The following is a 13,452-nucleotide window of genomic DNA, read 5'->3' on the forward strand; positions in this document are numbered from 1 at the left end:
CTTCAAGCAAATTACAATTCCAAGATGGAAGAGTATTGGGATGATATATTAACTCCTATATTAGAGATAGTGACATAGTAGTTACTGTAGGTGAGATACAGTTGTTACTCTAGGTGAGATAGTGTCCTGTTGACAGTAGTTACTGTAGGTGAGATACAGTAGTTACTGTATGATAGTGTCCTTTGGAGACAGTAGTTACTGTAGCTGAGATTGTGTCCTGTAGAGACAGTAGTTACTGTAGGTGAGATAGTGTCCTGTAGAGGCAGTAGTTAATGTAGCTGAGATACAGTAGTTACTGTATGATAGTGTCCTGTAGAGACAGTAGTTACTGTAGGTGAGATAGTGTCCTGTTGACAGTGGTTACTGTAGGTGAGATACAGTAGTTACTGTATGATAGTGTCCTTTGGAGACAGTAGTTACAGTAGCTGAGATTGTATCCTGTAGATACACTAGTTACTGTAGGTCAGATTGTGTCCTGTAGAGACAGTAGTTACTGTAGGTGAGATAGTGTCCTGTAGAGACAGTAGTTACTGTAGGTGAGATAGTGTCCTGTAGAGACAGTAGTTACTGTAGGTGAGATAGTGTCCTGTAGAGACAGTAGTTACTGTAGGTGGAACAAGAAGTACACTACTGTATAGGGGGTCATCCCTATGTTCCCCAGGTCCTATGTTCCCCGGGTGCAAAGGGTAAGGGTCAGGTTTAGGGTTATGGTTAGGGTTAGGGTTAGGGTTAGGGTGAGGGTTAACCCTCACCCTAACCCTAACCATAACCAATCGGAGGAGAGCCATTCTAACCGATCACAGGCGAATCAGGGGTGAAAAACGGGGTACTTGCCCCTACCATCCTACGAAAAAAAGATTTGCTCACAGGGTCTATGGTCCCCGGTCACACACAAAGGGGGGAACATAGGAGCCGGGGAACATAGGACCCGGGGAACATAGGAGCCGGGGAACATAGGTACGCTCCCCTGTAGAGACAGAAGTGTAGGGGGGGCTTCAGCAGAGCGGTGCCTGCGGCCTCCACAGCCCGATCCGGCTCAGCATGGCCGCGGCGTCCCACTGGAAGGCCCGGGTTAGCAGGGCGTACAGGAAGGGCTGAGTGCAGGAGTTCAGAGGGAAGAACAAAACCAGCAGCACCTGGGGGACCAAGGTTAGCATGGACAGGGTTAGCATGGACAGGGTTAGCATGGACAGGGTTAGCATGGACAGGGTTAGCATGGACAGGGTTAACATGGACAAGGTTAGCATGGATAGGAGTGAGCATGGACAGGGTTAGCATGGACAGGGTTAGCATGGACAGGGTTAGCATGGACAGGGTTAGCATGGACAGGGTTAACATGGACAGGGTTAGCATGGACAGGGTTAGCATGGACAGGGTTAGCATGGACAGGGTTAACATGGACAGGGTTAGCATGGACAGGGTTAACATGGACAGGGTTAGCATGGACAGGGTTAACATGGACAAGGTTAGCATGGACAGGGTTAACATGGACAGGGTTAGCATGGACAGGGTTAACATGGACAAGGTTAGCATGGACAAGGTGAGCATGGACAGGGTTAACATGGACAGGGTTAGCATGGACAGGGTTAACATGGACAGGGTTAGCATGGACAGGGTTAACATGGACAGGGTTAACATGGACAGGGTTAGCATGGACAGGGTTAGCATGGACAGGGTTAACATGGACAGGGTTAGCATGGACAAGGTGAGCATGGACAGGGTTAGCATGGACAGGGTTAGCATGGACAGGGTTAGCATGGACAGGGTTAGCATGGACAGGGTTAACATGGACAGGGTTAGCATGGACAGGGTTAGCATGGACAGGGTTAGCATGGACAGGGTTAACATGGACAGGGTTAGCATGGACAGGGTGAGCATGGACAGGGTTAACATGGACAAGGTTAGCATGGACAAGGTGAGCATGGACAGGGTTAGCATGGACAGGGTTAGCATGGACAGGGTTAGCATGGACAGGGTTAACATGGACAGGGTTAACATGGACAGGGTTAGCATGGACAGGGTTAGCATGGACAGGGTTAACATGGACAGGGTTAACATGGACAGGGTTAGCATGGACAGGGTTAACATGGACAGGGTTAGCATGGACAGGGTTAGCATGGACAGGGTTAGCATGGACAGGGTTAACATGGACAAGGTTAGCATGGACAGGGTGAGCATGGACAGGGTTAGCATGGACAGGGTTAGCATGGACAGGAGTTAGCATGGACAGGGTTAGCATGGACAGGGTTAACATGGACAAGGTTAGCATGGATAGGAGTGAGCATGGACAGGGTTAGCATGGACAGGGTTAGCATGGACAGGAGTTAGCATGGACAGGGTTAGCATGGACAGGAGTTAGCATGGACAGGGTTAGCATGGACAAGGTTAGCATGGACAGGGTTAGCATGGTGAACCCTGACATTAGCATGGTGAACCCTGGGGTTAGCATGGTGTACCCTGACGTTAGCATGGTGAACCCTGACATTAGCATGGTGAACCCTGGGGTTAGCATGATGTACCCTGACATTAGCATGGTGAACCCTGGGGTTAGCATGGTGTACCCTGACATTAGCATGGTGAACCCAACATTAGCATGGTGAACTCTGACAGAGTTACGAGGTGAAACCTGTCCGCCTATTTAAGAAAGGATTAAAGGTGATTTAAGAGCTATTATTTCTTTGCAATTTGCTAAAAATTGAATAGCCATCCTTCAGCTATCATTGAGGGAAATGTGCTGTGAAAATATCAGTTTTGAGTTGACGGCCCTTGCCTTTGTATGAGGCAATTTGGATTTAGACCACTCCCGGCATAGTTCTGTCCAATCAGGGCATATCTTCACTGATTATTATGGTTATTATGGTATACTGGTTATTGCATCCCTCCTGGCCTCATTAAAACATAAATTACCAAAGTAATTAGGCAATATGACTAAGTATATGACTATGAGTAACTAAATGACTCGCCACCCCAACAACGGTACAAGGAAGACCATTTCCACTGAGAATCCAGTGGAGACGCTCCGATGGTCTGATCACAGACATCACTATCACTAACTCACCTTGGGTCAGTGATGGTCTGATCACAGACATCACTATCACTAACTCACCTTGGAGTCAGTGATGTCTGATCACAGACATCACTATCACTAACTCACCTTGGAGTCAGTGATGGTCTGATCACAGACATCACTATCACTAACTCACCTTGGAGTCAGTGATGGTCTGATCACAGACATCACTATCACTAACTCACCTTGGAGTCAGTGATGGTCTGATCACAGACATCACTATCACTAACTCACCTTGAGTCAGTGATGGTCTGATCACAGACATCACTATCACTAACTCACCTTGAGTCAGTGATGGTCTGATCACAGACATCACTATCACTAACTCACCTTGGAGTCAGTGATGGTCTGATCACAGACATCACTATCACTAACTCACCTTGAGTCAGTGATGGTCTGATCACAGACATCACTATCACTAACTCACCTTGGAGTCAGTGATGGTCTGATCACAGACATCACTATCACTAACTCACCTTGGAGTCAGTGATGGTCTGATCACAGACATCACTATCACTAACTCACCTTGAGTCAGTGATGGTCTGATCACAGACATCACTATCACTAACTCACCTTGAGTCAGTGATGGTCTGATCACAGACATCACTATCACTAACTCACCTTGGAGTCAGTGATGGTCTGATCACAGACATCACTATCACTAACTCACCTTGGAGTCAGTGATGGTCTGATCACAGACATCACTATCACTAACTCACCTTGGAGTCAGTGATGTCTGATCACAGACATCACTATCACTAACTCACCTTGAGTCAGTGATGGTCTGATCACAGACATCACTATCACTAACTCACCTTGGAGTCAGTGATGGTCTGATCACAGACATCACTATCACTAACTCACCTTGGAGTCAGTGATGGTGATGAGCGGCCGGTGGAGCGCCGACAGCCCATAGAAGGAGATGGGCGCCACGCACAGGAAGTTGGTGAAGATGAGCACGGCCATGCGCTGGGCCATGCTGGCGTCGTGGCGGCTTGACTGGTGAAGGGGGTTGTGCACCATGCAGTAGATGTGCAGGTAGCAGGCGACCACCACAGCGAAGGCCAGGATGTTGAAGGTCAGCACCAGGACCACGTAGACGCGGGCCGCGGCCGTCTCCACGTCCATGGGGAGGCAGATGCTCACCCGCTGGTAGCTGCTGACGCCGACCAGCGGCAGCAGCGCCAGCGTCAGACACAGCAGCCAGCCGCCCAGCATGGCGGCGGCGGCATGGCGGAGCCGCAGCCTGCGCTCGGGGCTCATGGCGAAGTAGATGGCGTGCCAGCGCTGCAGCGTGATGGCGGTGAGCGTGTAGACCGACAGCTCGCAGGAGAAGATGGACAGCGTGCCCGCCAGCTGGCAGCCGGCCCCGGTCTGCCAGGCGATGGCGTGCTTGTAGTAGTGGGAGCGCGTGTAGATGTCCACCGCGGCGATGAGCAGCAGGTACACGCCCATGCAGAAGTCGGCGAAGGCCAGGTGGCAGATGAGGAAGCGTGTGATGGAGAGCCGGCGGTGGCTGGTGAGCAGGACCACCAGGACCAGCAGGTTGGCCAGGATGGCCAGCAGGCTGACGGCCCACACCGCCACCCGGAGGAAGCCCTGGCTCATCACGTCCTCGCAGGGGTTCAGCGCGTCCGGCTCGGGCACACAGGCCACCGCCCTCTGGTGGGCGAGCGGGTCACTGCACAGCGCGTAGTCGAAGGCCTCCTCCGGCGGCTCGGTGGGCAGGTCCACGAGGTACGGACCCTCGTTGGGCCACAGCGCGGGCGGACGGAAGCGGTCGCGGCAGAGGAAGTGGTGGTAAGGGTTTGCAAAGGTCTGGAGACTGCTGTTGTGCAGAAACTCCTCCTGCTGGGTGATGGTGTGTCTCCCAAAGCGCCTGGGGGATCCCCCCTGGGGAGACCTCGGTCCCAGAGTCTTCGTCAGGTTGCAAATTACTTCTTCTGTTTGTCTTTGATATTAACAGTGAGGGTAAGAGGCCGTTAAGTGCTTATTTCGTAAAAGTATAGACAAGAAATCCTAATATTTATGGTTTGTTCAATACTTGATTCTGACCTCTAGTAGAAAGAGCTACTGGAGCTTTTTTCTGGTAAAAAATTCAATATTGAAGATATCCAGTCAGTACTGTGAGTGTGAGGGGCAGAGCTTCTTTCTGACTCACCCTCTCCAACGCTTCAGCTTCCAGAGGCCGCAGCAGTGGCTCGGGAAGGTCAGCTCAGCACTCTGGAGATGCAGAAACGCTGCAAGGGGGGGCAGTTGCTTGAGGCCCCAAGTGTTTTTAGCTTGGAATTTCTCCACGGCTCCCAGTCCCATTGAGGGTAAAGTGGTCACCCTGGTCTCTGAAAGGTCTCTGAGGATCCATACAGAGGCAAGTTCACTTCAGAAGGAGACAATACTGAGATTGTTCCTGGAGGTTGTTTGAGTTCAATGGAACACATTGAACTTTTTTTGTGGTAGGCATTGGGGAAACAAATTGCATGCTGCACTAACATTCTTGAGTTTCTTGTAGTAGTAAACATGTTTATGTTCAAACACACAATATATTTCAGCATCTTACAGAAGTGTTGGACCGTGAATGACTCCAGAAAAGGCCAAAGCGTCAACTGTTTCCAAATCCACATTCCTGTTGAGATACCTAAACAAATAGAAATCAGAAAAGAGTGAGTCCCCCATTCCAATATTTCTGTCATTTGTTAACGTGCTGTACGTGCCCACTAAAGGGCCACATGGTGAAGGGCCTACACTTCCTCCAGGCGGCTCTCGTTGAAGGCAAACGGCTGAATGCTCCGCAGGCCGTTACCATTCAACATGCTAATACGAGACAAAAGAAGATGGAAAAGTGTTACAACTCTTTAAACAAAACAATTCAAGTAATCCATACATTATTGATTATAATTATTATTAGTGATATTTTAGTAAGAAATTATGGTTGACTATGAAAATGTATGGATAGATGGTGTTGTCAAAGTATCACTGAATCCCATAATAGGTATTTGAAATCAGTTTAAAAACAACTTGACTCAAACCACCTGCGACTGAAAACACATGTTTTGCAGTTGCTCTTGCGGCTCTATGCAATTGCTTGAATGGGTGATATCCATGGGGTTTGCTTTTAGCTTTCGGATACACTTCAAGGCTTCCAGGGGGCATTTGACTGAAGTGTTGATTCTTGAAATGTATATCAATAACCCCAACTAGTGATGCGTTCACATTGAAACTGAACCATCCCACCGAAAATATAGAAAACGGGGGATATTTCTATTGACCTTTATTTAAAGAATTAAGTTTTTCTTTATTGAGAGTAAGCTAATTAAAATGCTATACTAGAAGCAAAAGACAGGGAAATGGCTGAAAGTGTACTTACATTGTTAAATAATTCTCAGATAATCCATTAAAAGCATTAGCAGGTATCACTTCTAATAAAGTATTATCCACAATCTCCCTGGAAGAAAAGATAGAGATAAGGTCAACACGACACCTGAGCATCAAAAATTGAACATTAAATGTGTACAGTGTGCAGTTGAATGCTTTCCATACAAAACAAACTCCGCTTGCACTGATAGGATGAGTTTAAGGGCAGGGAAGAAGCTGAGACCTGTGTTAAGTATGCCGCTGTAAAATAGACAAACATATGAGTCCAAATGAAAGCAGATCACCAGGACATGGCTTAAGCAGTTTGTTTTGTGTTATGTTGGATGGACGGTTTATGTTCTAATCAACAGAATGTTGGGTCCTTACAGATACTGCAGCTGAGGAAGGTCCTTGAATGCCTCTGGGTGGATGGAGAACAGTTTTCTGAGGCTTCGTAGTTCTCTGCAAAATGGAGACACACACACACAAACATTCAGACCCACACAGACACACACACACGCACACACACACACACACACCAATGCATGCAAACACACACACACACAAACAAACAGACACCCATGCATGCCAACAGAACACGACAGACAGTAAGACAGACACACAGACACACACACACACATAATTGGTCAGCTTTATGCCTTCTAAAATGAATTCTCACTTTTCCATGCAGCATGCCTTCTAGATGTTTTTAGCTTTTCTAGATCTATCCAGTATATATTTGAAGTCATGTCAATGTATTTATCGTATAGCAACAAGGCAAAGTAGGACGAGCCAGGGTGAAGCTTGGAGCCTAGAAGTCCGGTCTGAGAGAGGTTGTGCTCACATGTGGCTCATCCTGGGATGGTTATAGAAGGAGTGCCGATCAAGGCCTCTTAAAGTTTTATCCTCAGAGATGTAGCTGAAAAACCACACATACACACGCAAGCACGCATGAATATACTGTATATGCCGGTAATAGCTAATCATGCAAGCTTAATGATTTTTTTTATATATTGAATACATTATATTATAAATCATCAAGATAGAAAATAATGCACGGAGAGGCACATGAAACATGGGAAAAATATTAGGCTACAGAAACATAAATGTAGATATTCAGGAGAAATTACAGTCGCATTTAACACAGACAAATAAATATTTGATAACATCCTTACATGTGGGAAATGTTGACCAACTTGGAAAAGGTCTCCTGTGGGATTGAGGACAGACGTGTTCCTTCAAGCCATCTTAAACGCAAAATAATAAACATCATGTTACCTCATTTTCATATTTTCAATTGTATTAATACTAAATAAGGAATGTTTTTTACACGCCTATAGGCATCATATTTAAAAACAAACGTAGATTCCAAAATGTCCCGTTTGGTCACTTACACCTCCGCGGTGCGCGGATGGAACGCGGGCAGCAGCTGGAGGTCGGAGCAGGAGACGCTCCAGGACGTCCAGTCGCACTCGCAGTAGAGAGGGCAATACTCCAGGTGAAGCGTTGCGTCGACCATCGTTACGAAGACGATAATTCGAGCTAAATAGAGCATCTTCAGCGTTCGTTTCGACCCCGCATTGACCGGCAGTAAGGCAGCGCAACAAGTGCACGTTGTGGTGAGAGGAGTGGGCGCGAGCGTCGACCCCGCCCCCCCCTCTCTTTCTCAAAGGTCCCTCTTTCTGTTCGTCTTGTGTCATACATAAAATAGAATACTTGTAGATCGCTTTTATATTTCTCAAAAGATAATCGTGTATTTTTTTTATAAATTATATTAAAATTATAGGGCTCAAAATAAACTGCTACTGAGATGAGTGTGAGGGGTGCATGTTTTACGTCATGGGGTCAGGGGTTTGATGAGTGGGAGGGGTTTGGTGAGTGGGAGGGGTTAGTGGGAGGGGTTTGGTGAGTGGGAGGGGTAATGGGGGTTATGTTTTATAAGGTTTCTATAGGCAGGTGTTTTAGGATACGGTTGGGGTTGGTGTTCAAATATCATTCGATAATGGTGGTGGTGTTTCAGTTAAAGGTCCCGTGGCATGTTACTTTATGGATGCTTATATATAGGTGTTAGGGGCCCTTAATACAGTATTTGAAGACGTTCAAGTCCCACAATGAGCTCTCCACCAACGTGCCGTATTTAGAGGCGGGTCAAGGAGGAGGGTGGGGGTGTGGCCCTGAGCAGCTTGCGGCCACGGTACCATGCGCTCTGTTTACAGTGGATGTATCGCAATGGCGAGGCGCACACAGCCTTCGGCCGTGTTCTGTAAATATTCTAGAACATTCCGGCGGGAGTCCTGGAGCTCTAAATCTAAATAATATATTATACATAGATATCTATATCATATAATATATATTATCATGGCCAAAAGCTGTGTGCGCCTCCAGACGATATTGTGGCGAGCAGCACGGGAAGGACGAGACGGGAGCCCAGGTTCAACCAATGATGCAGTTCCGTGCCCCAGACACGACACGACACGACACGACACGACACGACACGACACGACACGACACGACACGACACGACACGACACGACACGACTACGGACTGCCTTTATTAACGACCAACCACAAACATGGAAACCAGCGCACCCAGTAAACGAACACGTCACTCTCGGTGACAGTGGCGGCAACAATGCACACAACATGTCAACACTCAACAACACACAACTAATGAACTACCCGCTCCCATTAACCCCACTCAACCCAGCAACCACACTGTCCCCGAAAGGCTCCAAACCCCCAGGATAAATGAACCCCCCACAATCCCTTGCACAGGTGTAGGCGAATGAGTGCCTACACCTGTGGTCGCCACAATATTATGAATCTCAAACGACTGCGTCTCTGGTTCTTCCACGTCCACGTCAATCTGAAGTAGACTGAACCGCGACATGGAGGAGAAAGGGATTGTTGCCCGCTTGTCTCCAGCCGGAGCCCCGCTGGAGACAAGCGGCCAGCGGCGGTGGTGCCCCGCGGTGGCGGCCGTCAAAACTTTCTGCAGTAATGCAACACTTGCATTACGGTGTGCGTATTCACACACACACACACACACACACACACACACACACACACACACACACACACACACACACACACACACACACACACACACACACACACACACACACACACACACACACACACACACACGGTGCTCGCACGGCCGTAGCTCATTGGGCAAGGCAGAGGAAGGGGAGGTGACATGTCCCCGTATGACGACATACGGGGCGTCTGAGATTTGTTTTTCCAAAGGCAGACCAAGAGGGGCTGGTGCTCGTTTTACACCTAACGCCATTTCTAACTACTGGGGGACCATAGGCAGGCTAGGGGAACTCATATTAATGTTAGAAAACCTCATAAAGTCACATTTCCATGCCATGGGACCTTTAATGCTCTCAAAGATGGCTCAGAGGTGGTCGAGACATGATGCTGCATTGACGTCGGTGCTTTTGGGGCCAGCAGCGAGGAGGGAGCCAGGGTAGAGTCTAACTCAACAGGAAATTAACCTGTACATTAGAACCGTCTGAGATAAACACAACCGCTAGGGCATCTCAATATTTGGATAAAGTGTACTGAGTACCATCTTGGGCTAACTAGCGTTATGATTTACCTTACCTGTGCCTCACTTCTTTTTTTTCTTCTTTTTTTAAATTGCAATGACATTTTCAACTAATTACGTTCAGATAATGGTGCTTGAACTACAGCATCTTCACGAAAAACACATCACAAATTCTGAAGGGTCGGTTTTCAGAGACTTCAGAGAAGTCGAGAAGCTAAAAATAAGTGCCCTCATTAAACGCTATAAACAAAACCTCCACTAGAGCGCGCTACCAACCAGAGCTATGTCTAGACATCGTATACCCTATGTCTCGATATCATACCCCAAGTATATATATTATATACTATACCCTAAGGAGACCAATTCAACTGAAGACATTGGAACAGGTCTCGTTTTAACAAAAATAGGTATGTGAATTGTGAATAGGCACCCAATACATGACTAAAGTCTACCGGATCTCAGCTATTCACCACTATACCACATCATGGCTATTTTGTCTACGTTTTTCATGCAGTAGCATGAAAACCCCCTCGGACAAATGTGGCATTTTCATGATATCAGAAAGAAAGCTACAGTAGGAGGTCATTTCCCCACAGTCTGTGATAAAAGGTAATAAATACATAATGACATAACACTATATTTCAGGGCCAGGGTGTTGATGGCTCAATGCATTCAAATGGCCATTTTCCCAAACCAACCCACAAGACATAAGCAAACCTATTTACCAAATGCAACCAACTTAATAGTAATTGCTGGATTGGAATTCCTTGTGTAGAGAACAAGGTGAACGACATTGAAACACTATCTATGACTATGCGTCATAACACCGAAGGCCTTCTGAACCAAACCTACATCACTTCCTTGTTTGGTTAAGCACAGATAAGTGCCTCTAACAAAGAGCTCAACCGAATACAATGTAATGTTATTTTTTCATAACCGTGATTATGGTCTTCTTCTTTTGGTGTTTGTACCGTTCTGATGCCCTGCTGTATAGCGGTTACCCAACACATGACCACAAGAAGCATCCCATGAACACCTCACCACAGGTTCTCATGTCTTACTATATTGTTAAAATACCACATCATTTAACTACAATTCTTCTAAATTGAGGATAATTGGACTAATTGTTCAACAAACTTTATTTTCTATTGTCACATTGCAATATTCGTTGGTCATATTGTAATGTTTTAATTATATGTGCAATGTCCCCGGATTGATAATAATAATAATAATAATAATAATAATAATAATAATAATAATAATAATAATAATAATAATAATAGTAATAATAAAATATCGGGTTTTTTACAGCACTTTTCTTGGTACTCGCTTTACACTTTACAAAAAGTTCAAATTCAAAATACTTTATTGTCCCCCAATGGGGCAATTTGTTGTGCAGTAGATAGTATACAAATCGAAGTCACACACACACAATAAAAAACACTATACAATCAATAAATAGTAGTCAATAAATATATAAAAATAATAATAATACACAAATACTATATATATACATATATATATATATATATACATATATATATATATGTATATATATATATATAGAAAGGCAGAGGCTCAGCATATCCAAACGTGTGAGTTGGGGGGGGAGTTATCTACGGTTCTTTTTATAATTTAGAAGTAGAGTGGCTGTGGGAACAAAAGAGTGTTTATATCTGTTGGTTTTGAGTCGTGGGAGTTTAAAGTGTTTAAAACATCTGAAATTCAGCCTGTAGGGGGTGAGAACTATTTGGCAGGATAGATCCAACCCTTTTTAGCATCTGCTTCTATAAAGTTCCTCCAGGCCTTTCTGCTCAGAACCTGTGATACCGCTGCTCACCTTAATTAACTTGGAAAGGGAGTTTTTTTGTTTTACGGTGATAGACCTATACCAGCAGATTAAGGAGAAGGTGACAACTGACTCAACAAAGGACCGATAGAAAAGGGTCATCAGGGTCTTGTCCACATTAAACTCGGCCGGCTTCCTAAGGCAATACAGGCGCTGCCGGCCTTTCTTGCAAAGCAAGCTGGTATTTTGCTCAAAACACAACTTGTCATCAATTATGGATCCTAAGTATTTGTACTCTTTAACAACCTCTATTTCCTGACCATTTACACTAGTGTTTACCTTGTTAATGACATTACGCCTAAAGTCAATACACATGTCCTTAGTCTTTGAGGCATTGAGTTCAAGAGAAGCATCCTGACACCATGTTGCAAAGTGGTTGATTATCGGACCGTGTGAAGTTTCCTCATTGTTCAGTAAGCTGACACTAACCGTATCATCAGCAAACTTCACAATGTGTCGGTCATCAGTCACAGAGCGACAGTCATTGGTGTACAGAATGTAGAGAACACACTCCTGCGGAGAGCCAGTTGATGTGAGGGCCATGTCAGAAAGGTGACCATTTACTCTAACTCGCTGGGATCTATAAGTGAGGAAGTCTAATATCCACAAGGTTGGCCTCCAATTTGAACTGATGCAGCAGCTTCTCAACCAGCAGGATGGGCTGAATGGTGGTAAAGGAATACTTACAGATAGCACGGACGCTCAACTATGTATGTTTCATGAACGTTTCTGTGGATATTCTTTAGTTTAATTATTTAACGTTTATTCCTGACTTTAGTTGTGTGTTTATGTTGTTTATTCTTGCTTCAATGTGCATTTGGATGAGGTGTGTTCGGTCATGCCGGCTCCCACCCTTCCCTGTCATATCAGGGTTAGAACACATCCCCTGCATCTAATCTGATTACCAGGGTGACCTTGATTCAGACAGCACGCCCCCATGGACAGTGATGTGGGTCCTGATCTCTGTCAACCATCACGCCCGCCTTGTCATTTATCATTGAAGCGGTGAGGGAATGAGGAAATGAGGGAATGTGTCCCGTTGGAATGTGTCCCTCACCCTCACCCTAACCTGTTGGGTTTCTCCATGCAGAATCAAGTGACTGTTTCCTTCAATGAAGGTAGCAAACAGAATTATTCCATGTTTGTGTGGAAAACGGATTAGGGCATACTGACAAATCAGTTGTAACCATTCTAATCCAGTTCTAATCCACCATTCTTGATCTGATGCTAATCCTAATTAATACTGGTCCACAGCCGGGTCGCCCGGAGTGGAAGAGGATAGGTGTTCACTATCCCCCCCCCCCCCCCCCCCCAACCATCTCTGTTTGGCCTGTCCCTGGCTCCGCCCCCTCTGGACCCCTCCCCCGGCTCCGCCCCACAAGCGGTACGATTCCTGGTAATTCGGCGAGCCAGATGTGTAAATCGATGGGTCTGTCTGACAGGGGACCGAACCCCATGGAGGGACAGACGGAATGCAAACAGAAGACAGACACAGGCAGAACACGGATATAGGAAGGCAACACCATTTCAGAATGGAGACTTATTGTAGAAAGTTTTGATAATTTATATTTTGTTGTTGGGAATTATGATTCTTGTAAGGGATAGTTGTGGAAGCTCTAAATGAATGCT

General features: G+C 45.9%; 1 protein-coding gene across 1 annotated transcript; it reads right to left on the reverse strand.

Moving 5' to 3' along the window:
• Window positions 1-995: 995 nt before the first annotated feature.
• On the reverse strand, window positions 996-7,937 carry LOC307086842 (thyrotropin receptor-like; the record flags this gene model as incomplete). Its single annotated transcript, XM_079752190.1, has 7 exons — window positions 996-1,136; window positions 3,932-4,946; window positions 5,229-5,417; window positions 5,810-5,878; window positions 6,806-6,880; window positions 7,263-7,337; window positions 7,813-7,937. 7 exons carry the CDS (start codon window positions 7,935-7,937, stop codon window positions 996-998), a joined length of 1,689 nt encoding a protein of 562 aa, XP_079608316.1.
• Between the last annotated feature and the right edge of the window lie 5,515 nt (window positions 7,938-13,452).

The sequence above is a fragment of the Pollachius pollachius genome, assembly GCF_949987615.1.
Source record: "Pollachius pollachius genome assembly, chromosome: 15".
NCBI lineage: Eukaryota > Metazoa > Chordata > Actinopteri > Gadiformes > Gadidae > Pollachius > Pollachius pollachius.